General features: G+C 33.7%; 2 protein-coding genes across 12 annotated transcripts in view; one reads left to right on the top strand and one right to left on the bottom strand.

Moving 5' to 3' along the window:
* LOC139809422 (phosrestin-2) overlaps nucleotides 1-11,324 on the top strand; it is a 58,386-nt gene extending 47,062 nt beyond the window's left edge. For all 10 annotated transcript variants that reach the window (XM_071772310.1, XM_071772303.1, XM_071772309.1 and 7 more), the window contains 3 exons: nucleotides 291-454; nucleotides 8,442-8,723; nucleotides 9,156-11,324. In XM_071772310.1, coding sequence (XP_071628411.1) covers nucleotides 291-454; nucleotides 8,442-8,723; nucleotides 9,156-9,422 — 713 coding nt within the window. In that variant the 3' untranslated portion in view covers nucleotides 9,423-11,324. The remainder of the gene's footprint in view (nucleotides 1-290; nucleotides 455-8,441; nucleotides 8,724-9,155) is intronic.
* LOC139809424 (14 kDa phosphohistidine phosphatase) overlaps nucleotides 1-12,771 on the bottom strand; it is an 80,900-nt gene extending 68,129 nt beyond the window's left edge. For both annotated transcript variants that reach the window (XM_071772312.1, XM_071772311.1), the window contains exons 1-2: nucleotides 12,613-12,771; nucleotides 12,244-12,417 (exon numbers count right to left, since the gene is read on the bottom strand). In XM_071772312.1, the coding sequence (XP_071628413.1) occupies nucleotides 12,244-12,417; nucleotides 12,613-12,673 (235 nt within the window). In that variant the 5' untranslated portion in view covers nucleotides 12,674-12,771. The remainder of the gene's footprint in view (nucleotides 1-12,243; nucleotides 12,418-12,612) is intronic.
* Between the last annotated feature and the right edge of the window lie 272 nt (nucleotides 12,772-13,043).

Genomic DNA, 13,043 nt, shown 5'->3' with positions numbered 1-13,043 from the left:
ATTGTATTGTATTATTTTCTCACTGTGCCTTAATTTGCCGTAAATTTCTGATTTTCAATGCGATGTTGTGACTACTGTAATTACAGTAGTCCGGATTGAGACCTTCGAGACGAGACAGAGCTTGACTTTGAAAGTTCTTGAATAGCACGTATCTCGAGTTTGATGTGAATCTACCAAGATACTCCGTATCTTATTCTCTCAGTTAGTAAAACGATCTCATCGCATTTATCGCGGACAGGGAGTACAAATCAGAACAAATGACATATAGAATTTCGCTCTTATTTTCGCAGAGAACGTGGGACCACATGCGGCAGTAGAAAAGCCATTTTTATTAAGTGACGGTCGTGTCAGATTGGAAGCAGGGCTAGATCATTCAATCTACGAGCACGGAGACTCAATCAATGTCCACGTCAATGTTAGCAACAATAGCAGCAAATCAGTAAGGAGAATAAAGGTACATATTGGTTAAAGTACGTACTATTAAAGATATAATCCGTACTTGTTACTACATATCCACGCAAACACATTCATCTTCATTACGCTTCAGGGCGGGAATTTAATCAGAGTTATTCTAAATAACAAGAATTAAGTGTAATATGTGGCACATGAAATATATGTTCTAATATTTCAATTGATAAAATATGAGTGCATGAAAAGAAATTCCATTTTATTTATTTAACAACTGTAATGTACAAAACATTCATTTTAATAACAACATACAAAATGATAAATGACAGTTCTTTATCAATAAACTTTAACATATACACACACATAAAGATGATCTCTCTATTACAGTTTGTTTTTCATTGCAAAATAATGCATATTACTGCTGTTTCATAAAATTAAGCGCTACAAAAAAATATTTTTTTTTTAAATAAATACTACTTGTACCTATAAATTTTTGGCTTTAGATAACGTGAGATAAAATTTGATATTACACGCTTGCGAAAACGTAAACACCGGAAGAAAAGTCAGAAAATGGATTTTCCTGTCACTCTTTCAAAACAGTGCACTATTCCGCTTTAAACTTTAATTGCTTAACTGCAAAAAATAAAAAAAAACAATCTTTTTCCATCAAAGCAATATTGACATATGGAGGGGTAAAAACCACATTGGTGTAAGTGTGTAAGTCAAATTTTTAAAAATATTTTCTCGTGTGCATAGATGCACTTTATTTATTGTACAGATTGCATCTATGTACACGAGAAAATATTCAAAAAAATTTGACTTACACCACTATATAGTTTTTACCCCTCCATATATGAAAAAAAGAATTATTCACCGTACGAAGAATTTGTTCACAGGATTTTTCCCTGAATTTTTGCTGAAAACTAAATTTCTTGCAAATTACAGACTAATAGGCAATAGGTACCTACTATGTATCAACCCTCACTCTTAATTAAATCAGTTAGGACTTAATCAAAAAGCGTTTGCCTCTCCACAATGTGAGAGACTATTTGTCAGCGGCCTGTGATGACCTCACCGTTCTTCCAACAATCGAACAATTAATACAGTATTTTTCTTTCTTGTTTTTCCAAAGCGATCAATCGCAATCGTGCTCATGGGTTAAGTGGGAAATTGTACTCTCCACTCGTGGAACGTCAGCGGATTCCTGCACTCATGATTCGGTAGTTACCGCACGGCAGTCGATATTTCAAAGAACACCGGACGTGAATCCCGCCAATTGTTTCTTTTACGACGCTCTTTGGGGACCAAATACTAAGATATTCATGACCCGAGGCGTCTACTTATCCGGTCTCTCTCCTTATCAGACACACATGCGTTTCGCATCCATTCATTCTTTTCATTTCTTTTTTTACCGCAATTTCTCATGCATGCAACGTCTGAAAAGACGGAATGCAAAAGAGACCGCTCGTAAAAAACTGATCCTCCTGCGTGACGAAAAGAAAAATAGGCTTAATCATCCGTAAAGGGATCAATCAGCGGTGTTTTTCTACGAGATTTCTACGAGCTCGGCAATAATCGCGAAAGAAATTTCGGACATGCAACGAAAATCACAAAATTGTCCTGGCGTCGCCCTATTTACCCTATTTAATCTAAAATTAAATCTGAAACGTGAAGTCGGGAAAATTGTCGAGATTAATCTAAGACATCTTAAATTGAACTTTTTAATTGCTTCATGCACGTGATGGGTTTTGCCACAAGCTTTAATGAAAATATCTTTAAAAAAAAAATGAAATAACAAAATAATTTAATCTAATCTAAACAATCATTTTTTGAGAGATCTCTGTGTATACTTTTCCATTTTTCTTTATTTTGTGTCGTTTTTTCTTCAAATTCTCATAAAAGTTATGAGCCTGTATCATTTCATTCCTTCGAACCTTCCGCGCTAGTTACATTAATTTGAAAACGTGTTTACAAATAATTTTAATTAATTAAATTAGAACAAAGCTAACAAAAAAAATATTTTTGGTTTCACAAAGTCTCATTTATTAATTAGGGATATATCTAATAGTGCCACTCCCACTTTTCAAATTAACTATCACCTCTCTCGTTAGACTTCCGTAAATTTAATAAACTCGTTAGATCATTTATATCCCACGGGCTCAATGAAACTACCTTAGCATTTTAATAAAAGAACTGTTATATTCATGTATTCAAATTTAATAAGTAGCTTTTTATTAACGCTTTTCGAATAGGCCATCTAAAAAGGAGTGATCTTTCCAATAAGCAATAAGTTCTTGATAATTCAAAACAGTACTTTGTGACCGATAAATCATGCGCAAAATTCGGAAAAACTTGATTTCCCCTTTCTTTTAAAGCAATATGTCCTTAAATATTATATAACAAGCATAGAATCAAATATTTTCAAGATGATATAAATATATTTATTACCATCAATCATATTAAGTAGCAACCCCTCGAATAACTATTTATTTTTGTAGTAATAATGTATTGAGCTTAAATAAGATTAAATTGAATAATGCCAAACACTCGTACACTTTTTTCTCTCTGTTGCCAACCTTCTCGTTTTCTGTACCTCTTTCAATATCTAGCGGCTGTTAAAATAAAGTGAATAATTGTCTCAGGAGAGTTAAACGTCTAGAATTAAACGCTACGCGATAATACAGTGCAGTTAATACCTGCGACGCAAAAGCTGCAAGGGAACGTTATTGATCAAAGAAACTTGATCTTTATAAACAGTGATATATCTCACACTTCGTGAACACTCTAGATCAAAGGCAAATCTCTCGCTCAATGAGAATATAAAGAGAAGCCATTAGTTAAAATAGCAATGAAAAAAGAGATATGGGCAATTCCACGTCAAATCGAACAAGAAATGATGTCGTATTTATTAAATCAATCGAAACTTTTTTCACGTAAGGTATAATAAATTAAATAAGATTACAAATTTTTATTTGTCCAAAATATTTCTTTTTGCAAAAGTTATAAGCAATACAATTTTTGTGAAAAATGAAGAAGTCGTCAACTTTAAAAATTAATATCTCTGGTTATATTTGTTGTAGAGAAATCTTAAAAAATGCATTTTAAAACTAAGGAGACAATCTTTTTATAAAAATAGTTTGTCACAAGAAATTGCAAATTTCAATTGTTATAAGATGAAATATTTAATAATTTTTTTCACCAAAGAGTACACTTTAAAAATTTCTTTAAAATAATACTGTTTTATTCTCCATCTCATTTTAAAACTATATATATTTTTATTTTATGGGGAAATGACAGATTATATTTTTTATATTTTTTTAATGATTGAGACGCCCACGCCGCGCCATGCTCGCGTCTCTGGCTCGAGCGCGGCGCATTTCTTCGGAAATCTTTTGCAGGAAGAATGTACAGTATGAATGGCATAGTTTATAATGTTATACAAATTACATTTTCATAAAAATTACATTTTTAAAATTGTGCAGTGTACTACTGTACTACATGTTTACATTACTAAAATTGCTATTTTGTTGAGCTCCGCACAGAAGATGAAAAGGTAAAATAGCATGACAGACATGTTACAATTCATTCACGCGTGCAAAAATATACTGAAACTATAAACATAATCTTACAAACAGCTGACATCACTTACAGGCTTAAAGACGGAGAGGCTTACTCTACTATATAATAGAAGAGCGCCGAAAGTCTAGACTTATAGGGATTTTCCGGTAAAGATTAGGACACAACACCCGTTACAGAAAATCCTAGCAATTAAGAACGGAAAGGAAAATGAATGGTCAAATTATACAGTACAGTAATGATTTAGCTTACCAAAAATACAACACAATTTTTAAAATGTATAATCTAATATTTATAACGAAAATGTGATTTGTAGAATGTTGATTGTATTTAGCATTATAAATTATGTCATGTATACTGTACATTCTTCCAGCAAAAAATTTCCGAAGAAATCGATGCGCCGCACTACTTACAATTAGTTATGTATATTTAAAAAAAAAAAACAGTTTTTCGATCGATTTAAAAAATACAAGGTCATTTCTTGTCTAATTTGACGTGGAATTGCCCAGTAAATTGTTATTTTTGCCTTGGAAAATGGCAACCAATATTTTCTAATTTTTTTTAAGTATCGACCATATATGTTTTGTTAAAAAAAACATTGCTATATTACTTTAAACTAATCAGATATAGGTACATATGTTTACTTTCATCAAAATATAATGCCCTTTATAATAAATATTTATAATAATGTTCTTTATTTAATTGATTGACAAAATTTTTGTCAAAAATTCAATACAGAAACTAATATGTAGGTAATGAATGAAAAAAGGAGTCAATAAGAAATTAAAGCAAAAAGAAATAAAAAATTTTCATACAAGCCTGCGTGAGTAAACCAGTTTATTGAATAAATAAACTGTACATTTTGTGTGCTTGCAAGGTAGAAACAAGAAACATCATGTTCCACATCTAATATTCTTACGTCATGACTACTTGATTACTTGGCCTCCTATGCTCGGTTGCATTTGCACCTACGCTAAATTACTAACGTGAATCGGTGATGGTCTACCACCAAGTGAAACTTTGTAAACAATATAATTTCTGAAAGGAGTAAATATTTGCATAGCAGTCGTGTTTTAGCATAATATGTACATGTCGATAATTACGCAAGACGAAAGTGTTGGAAATATATCGCGCGAATACATTGCACTCTTATACAAATATCACACAATTCAAATGACGGTAACATTCCGAAAATGCGAGACCACGCTTTTATGAATTTTATAAACAATGGACAAATTTTCCATTGCCTTTCAAGAAGTCCGCTCTGATGATTGTTGTAGTAGGGAAAACAATCGCGGTCCGCGGAAAATAAACTATTGCATGGAGCCATATGAAATTTTAGCAGCAATTGTTTTCAGCTTTTATCAGCTGATATGTTCCGAAGTATAAAAATGGTTTATTTATATTTCTGCTGGAATATTTTATAACAGAAAATGTTTTCAAAACTTTTCCATTGCCTTTCAAGAAGTCCGCTCTGATGATTGTTGTAGTAGGGAAAAAAATCGCGGAAAATAAACTATTGCATGGAGCCATATGAAATTTTAGCAGCAATTGTTTTCAGCTTTTATCAGCTGATATGTTCCGAAGTATAAAAATGGTTTATTTATATTTCTGCTGGAATATTTTATAACAAAAAATGTTTTCAAAACTTTTCCATTGCCTTTCAAGAGGTCCGCTCTGATGATTGTTGTTGTAGTAGGGACAAAAATCGCGGAAAATAAACTATTGCATGGAACCATATGAAATTTTAGCAGCAATTGTTTTCAGCTTTTATCAGCTGATATGTTCCGAAGTATAAAAATGGTTTATATTTCTGCTGGAATATTTTATAACAGAAAATTTTTTCAAAACTTTTTACACGCGATATATACACAAACTTGTTTTAATTATTCAATAAAAAATCCAGAAGAAGAGAATACTAAAGTCAAAAATATTTAACAATTCCCTGTGTAAGAGAATGTTGATTACTCGACAAATCCCCAGTATATGTATAACTTAGTCCAATTTCAGGACTTCATTTTCACGCTCCTCTCACGATCCCCTTGCGATCTAATAGGTGTCTGTAGTTCGCATCTTACTTAAGGCAAAATTAGCGAATCTAATCCAACTCCCTCGGTATACGACTATGTAAGTGTAACTTGTGTAATAAGACTATGAATGGATATTAGAGACAAACAGAAACGTTCAAAATGCTTCTCCCCTTTATGCTCCACTATTATCCTAGTACGTTAATGTGTTTGAAAGGAAGAATATGCATCAGAATATAGAGAGATTTGGATTAAAGAACAATTTAATTCTTATAGTGTCGACGTTTAAAAAAAAAGTCTCACACTTATTTTATCATTCGTACATAGATTTATTTAATTTTATCGTTTACAATATTTACACTTATACAAGATTCTACATTTATATACAAAAAAATAAAAATAAATTAATATTTTTATATATAGCTCTAAAAAATGGATCGATAAACACACAGCTAATACAAATCTGTTTCTTTAATATCCCCCTTTATATTTTACTAATGGAAAACACACAGTCACGAAAATCCATAATAGTTATAGTACGGAATGAATTAATTGAATAGATTCTGTGTATAGTTGACAAACCGCTCACCGCTAATCGAGGCTTAAGAGGAAAGCCTGTCAGGAAAGCGGAGGCTTAAATAGCTGAAATAGCGATCGTTGGCCCAGAATATTGATTAATTCAAAACGTCGATTTCGAAGGAGAACTAACGCATTCCTGTATGTCAGTCTAAGCGTGTGTATTAACAGGCAATTAAAACAGAAGACAAGCATTAGTAATATATCTATGTATGTACTATAACATGTGCAAAGCTAATTTAGAAATTTAGCAAGAAATAGTACAGATGACAAGCGTGTGCTAAAATACTACAGGTCGATACCCGATAAACTATACGCGTAAAAATTGCTGTCACCTTAAAATATGTTTTAATCATCGATATCCGCCGAGCCTTCTATACCCCTATAATTTAAATTCTCGCAAAAATCGCTCTTTTTACAAAGATTTGTGCTACAGCTGCAGACACAAGTTTGAGAAGCGTCCCATAACTGCGGTTACACGCATCTGTCTGCTCACTCAAGAATTCATAGCATCCTATCCGATGTCCAATTAAATATTCTATACATGGGTGAGTAAGTCAATAAGCGTCGTCAACTAGATGAAATAGCTGAAAAGTTAAAAAGAAAATTATAAGTTAACTTCTTTAGAAAAATTTTGAGATTTCGCGAATGGCTAATTTTCTTCCTCTCAAAAAACGTTAAAAGAACAGCAAAATAGATTAAATAGAGATTCTATTAAATCGATTCTTTAACGTATCTTGCCACATCATGAAGAAAAGACAATAACATTATACAAACGACGCAACGGCGATTTTCCCGACGACGGACAGGAATCTACAGGAGCCATTTCCCCACTCAAAGCTATTTGCAAAACCACGAGGAGGAACGTCGAAACTATAATTCAATTTGTTTCGCACACATGCAAGGAGCAAAAGACAAAGAGGCGACGACACTGAATTGGATCCGTCTGCGATAATCCGCGTTAATCTATCCGACATTCCCTTCTTATGAGAACGCTTGCGATACAAATAGAAATCTCCCCCCTTCTCAAGGAGAAAGCAACCCGGGGAAACGCCAAAGGTTACGCTCTGACAGGAAATTGCGTTCGCATCAGGCGCTTTTGAGCTCTACTTCATTAACAGCAATGGAGAACGTTGTTTGAAAATAGGAACACGGTACACCCTGCCGATATTCTGCCCACCGACCAGAAAGGACGGTCGCAACCCCCATGTTAACTTTGTTCCAAAACAGTTAAGCAAACAAACCGACACTCCTTGACCACCAGTAAGTTATACGAATTACATTTCGTAGTCAAATTTAAGTTCGTGGCCGACATATGGACACAACAGAAGTCACTGAATAACAATTGACTTTAATAGATGATAATGTATTAATCCGATCGACAAAAATAATCGAGAAGAGAGGTCGCTAAAACAGGAATAATCCTTTTGACATGTTGTTTTAAAGTTTCTGCTCACCAATTTCACGAAGCCCCTCCAAAACTTTACCTTATACACATACATGTAATTTTACAAAATTAACTCTTTTTAGAGATATTTTTGCTACAATCAGCGACAAGATGCTGCAATCTTTTCAGGAGAAATCTTTTTAATTAAATTTTACATGTCTGTACTGCTTATTTTGAAATATAAAGAAAAAAATTAACTGGCTTTTCTATAAAATACTTTTTTTTTTTAATAAATCGCCTACCTTTATGAATTTATATATAATAACATAACTATCATAAAGTATATTCCAATTATTGTTTTAAAAATAAATCAGATCGAATAAACCACGATTGTTCACAATTATAGATAATAATTTAAAAGTCACTCCTTTATATCCGTATTATGTGAGGAAATGTTTGCTTTCCAGGTATTTGTCGTGCAACACGTGGACGTTTGTATGTTCAGCAACGGCAAATTCAAGAATGTCGTGGCCCTTATGTCCTCGCAAGAGGACTGTCCCTTGGGGCCAGGCGGTAATTTGAGGAAGACTTACACTCTCAGGCTTGTTAAGGGCACGACTAAGAACTGGATTGCCTTAGAGGACAGTTACACGAAAACCGGAGCGAGTCTGGCATCAACGGTTACTAACCCTAGGAACAAACCCGATGATAGGAACGTTTATACGATTTACGTATCTTATTACGTGAAGGTACTCTTAAATATGAAAAAAAAGGAAATGTAATGAAGATCGCCTATTTTAGAATCGCATCAAATGCGATCTTATTTTAGGAGATAAAGCAATCTTTAGAAACCTGAACCAAGCATTGCAGAAAAAGTATGAAATCTCATACTCTCCCGGTATGAGAACAAATTCTGATAAAAAATTGATTAGGTATATGACATATTAGATGCTCCCATTTCGGATAAAAATGATTCTTGACAGCACGTATTCTCATATTTAACGCAATACTATTTTAAGAAAAAGATAAAACATTTTTTTCGTCGATTCATCTCCATTTAATTTAAGCAAATTGACTCACGTTCTGTAATTATCAATCCAAATAATATATAATACGCGGCTATAAGGTAACGTAAAAAAATATTTCATGAAGATGCCCCAATTTCTTGTTCTCTTTTTAAGGTCAAGCTGTTTATTTCGGCGATGGGCGGTGAAGTATCGTTGAAGCTGCCTTTCACGCTTATGCACAGTAACACGGATCCGGACCTCGTGGGATTCCCATCCCCTATCAAAGAGGCACCGATGGAACTTGGAAAGAGCACGGAGAAATCCGACAGCAGTAGTAGTCGCCGAAATGAGGAAAACAAGCTTGAGGCCATTAAGGAACAAGAATCAACGGTGACCGACGTGGACCTAATAGAACACTGCGAGGAGAGCGACAGCACCTGAGAGCGGGCGCAACGAGACGACGCGATGTCGCGGCAGTATGTTAGAAAAAACAGCGATATGAAACCCATCAAGAATTCGAATCACAAGACCTGCAGACTCGGCATCAGCATTCAACGAGCTTGGTGCTGCTTCAGAAGAGCCTCTTAGTAAACGAATAAATGGAAATCTCGTAGCATCAGATGACGATTGACTGATAACGTTTTGCTTGCACCATTGTTGTGATTTCTCTTATTTTCTCATAAGAAAATCAATGCAACAATTGCATGAAAAAAAAGAGAAAAAAGGATAAGATGATGTATAAGATAAGTGAACCTTGTCAATTGTCGTTAGAATCGTTGGATGTACACGTGGATATAAATGTGGATATCTCGTTTCTCTTTTCTTTGGATGAAATAAAGTGCAGATTCGAGTTATATATGCAATTTTGGGAAAACAATTAACAACTTATTACGCTTTACATTTCGTAGAGAAAGTTTTATAGAAGCGCGATTAATTAAGACATTGTATTTTCGTGAAGAATCGAAAAGTCGTACATTCGTATCGTATTATCGCACAGATCGTAGAAGAATTTTGATCGCTCTCAATAAAAGAGAAACGTTTCAATGAATGTCATTGTTGTAATCAAGTGTGAAGTTGCAAGCTACTAATGTATCATACACAAGTCGTATTTCTCAGCATAAAAAGAGATAAATTTCATTGAAAAACTTGACGAGTTCATTTTCCATCTAGAGCTTTTATCATGAAAGAGGACGATCTCCCAAGAGATATGTATCCCTGTATATTTACGCCATTGAAAATAATATTAAGACGATATAGATGTAATATATTCTATTCTTATAAACTACGAGAATTTTATCGCTAACTACCTAAAGCTTCGTGAATATGAATCAGCTTGAAACTGTTTGCGTTTATATCTTCCTCGGTTAACACATGAGAAGTTTCCTACTGCCACCTTAATCACTTGCAACTAGATTCTGCATTCGTTGATTTCGAAAACATATGAAAGAACATATGAATGAGAAGAATAGACATCTTCTCTCTCATTCTTGTAACAAACTGTGAACTTATCTACAACCATCTATACTGATATATACCGAATTAAAAATATCAAAGATATTTTTCCAAGGAGATAAAGATATCTATTTTTTATTATAATAATTAATGTACAAATTGTCCTACTATCGCTACATAAAATTTGAATTGTATATCTCTCGATAACTGTAACTTTGATTTCTTCTTAAGGATTCTGAAGTCTGAAGTGAGAATTTTTCACGACGAGTTGCAGTTTCGATATTTATAATCGTGACCAAGATTTTAAAATGTATTCACAAATGAAAGTACATTTAAACTTAACTAAAAGAAATTAATTATCCATGTATATCTATATACAGTCTCGATTTTACAAAATCTTTTTTATTTTCATATAAAATCCATCACATCTATCATTAACATTTTATTTATATAATAATGAAGCAATTTGCGTAATTATATGCTTTTGTCTACAATTGTATTGACTGACCAATCTTACGAAAACTTACAAATACAACTAACAAAAAAAAAGTCAATCATAGTAATAATTTCCAAATGAGATGGTATTAATACCTATGTCAAATAATGACTTCAATCGCTTCTGTATCCACAATGAAGATGTGTAAAGATGTACAGATTGTATCTTTAGCATTGTAAATAAATACATATATGTGTATTTATATAATAGTTATATATAAATTTCTATAATATATAAACCTATCACGTCCTATCTGCAATAGGATATGATTATATTCTTGAAATTATGATAACACATCGCAAATCGTTGCGAACAAAGATTTATATTCTGTGATTCATAAGGTATTATGATTTTCGTAATCCTTTAATTAATAAATATTTGATTTTTTTGCTAAATTGATCAATATCTGAATGCTTTTAGATTCGATTAATCCTTATATCCATAACCTTTTTTATTCTATATATTTTACTAAATTTTGTTAATAGATTTTACTTAATATACAGTAAACATATAAATTTAATTCTTTTATTATGAACTAAAGCGCAGCTTCCTACATGTTAAAATTAATTCTTCCCTTATTAATCCCTTACGTTTAATTCCTTATTTCTGTTTGTTATATCTTAGGTTGACTTCGACCAAAGTTTGATTAACTTGATCTATGATTAACTTATCGAGAATGAGAAATATCTATAGTATTTTATCAGAAATAAAAATTATAAATCTTTTGTAGTTGTGCATGGAAAGAAAAACTAGATTGAGGAAGAACGACGAACTGTATAGCATGGTGGAAGAATACAGGTGTGCTCATACTCGAAACGAATTTCGTATAATTTTGCACAGATTCCAGATGTAGATGCCAGATGCATGATGCTCCATTTTTAAATAAGACACTAATAACATAACGCCGAATTCAGACTGTCGCAGCAAGATGGAGGTATCTGGTATCAATTTCTCATGTAGTCTTCCACCATGCTGTATAAAATTTAAAAATGTTACTATAAGCACTCGCGCGTGCACTAAATTGATCACCGATTCAATTCACACGTTCAATCAAATTTTAATCAAAGTCTAGCCTCAAACTCTATGTAATGTATGTATAATAATAATTTATTAGCTAAAGTTCACAGCTATAAACAGCTATAAAGAAATTACGAATTAACTTAAGTATTTTTTTAAATTAATTATTTGGACGTCGAGTTATTTTTTTCAACATCGCCCAACATCTCTGATGTTCAACGTTGTTCGTCACTTAGCGGCAAGACATATAACAATGCGAATATACGACATATACGTACTGCGAAAGTGCGAACTTACCGTGCCACTGCGCTCTCGCGTATCCCCTGACGATCTTCTTGCTAGCTTTGCCGACGTTGTCCTGCACGTTGATCAGGATATACTTGAATCTCCCGTGGCCATCGATGTCCACGTCGGGCACCTTGTCCAATAACTCGGACATCCTGGCGAATCGACGTGTACTTACTACTGTGCCTGTAACAAAATACGCAACAATAAACACGCACGACACGACATAACCTTTTTTCTATTTATATCTACGTGTTGCGTCGCGTTACGAACAACATTCTTCCCGTGTCGCTGATTAAAATAACGAGTATCAACGTATCTCGAATGCCTCTACCTCAAAGCGCGACGTAATGTCATCCGCTATAATTGTCGTTTAAATACCTTTCGGAGTAATTTGCCGGCCGCTTGACGCCGCTAAACCGAACTTTAAAATTGCAGCCATGACCGCTACCGCGGATAACGGAGCGCTAATAGAGGCGCGTTCAGCAGAACAAACCGCTCAGTAGCAATCGAACGTGATTGGCTCTTACTTTTAGACCCAACAAATCAACGTAGCGTGTTGGTAAGACAACACTCAACAGTTGTGTCTGCTGAACGCGGCCGCGGCACACACACTTTTCCGTAGAACGTTACAGTAAAGTTTCGACCAATCGCGTTGCTCGATTCTTACTTCGGTAGACGGCGATTACGTAGGTGTTTAAGCCGAACCGATTAGCCGCTAGAATGCTCACAGTGAGAAGATATCGACTGGATGTCATTCTTAGTACGCTAAATCACGGTACGTATAACCACCTTTGACGAATGATGTCCGG

This window comes from Temnothorax longispinosus, chromosome 3, assembly GCF_030848805.1.
Source record: "Temnothorax longispinosus isolate EJ_2023e chromosome 3, Tlon_JGU_v1, whole genome shotgun sequence".
Lineage (NCBI taxonomy): Eukaryota > Metazoa > Arthropoda > Insecta > Hymenoptera > Formicidae > Temnothorax > Temnothorax longispinosus.
The sequence above is the reverse complement of the archived record's forward strand: the minus strand, read 5'-3'. Positions and strand labels throughout refer to the sequence as shown.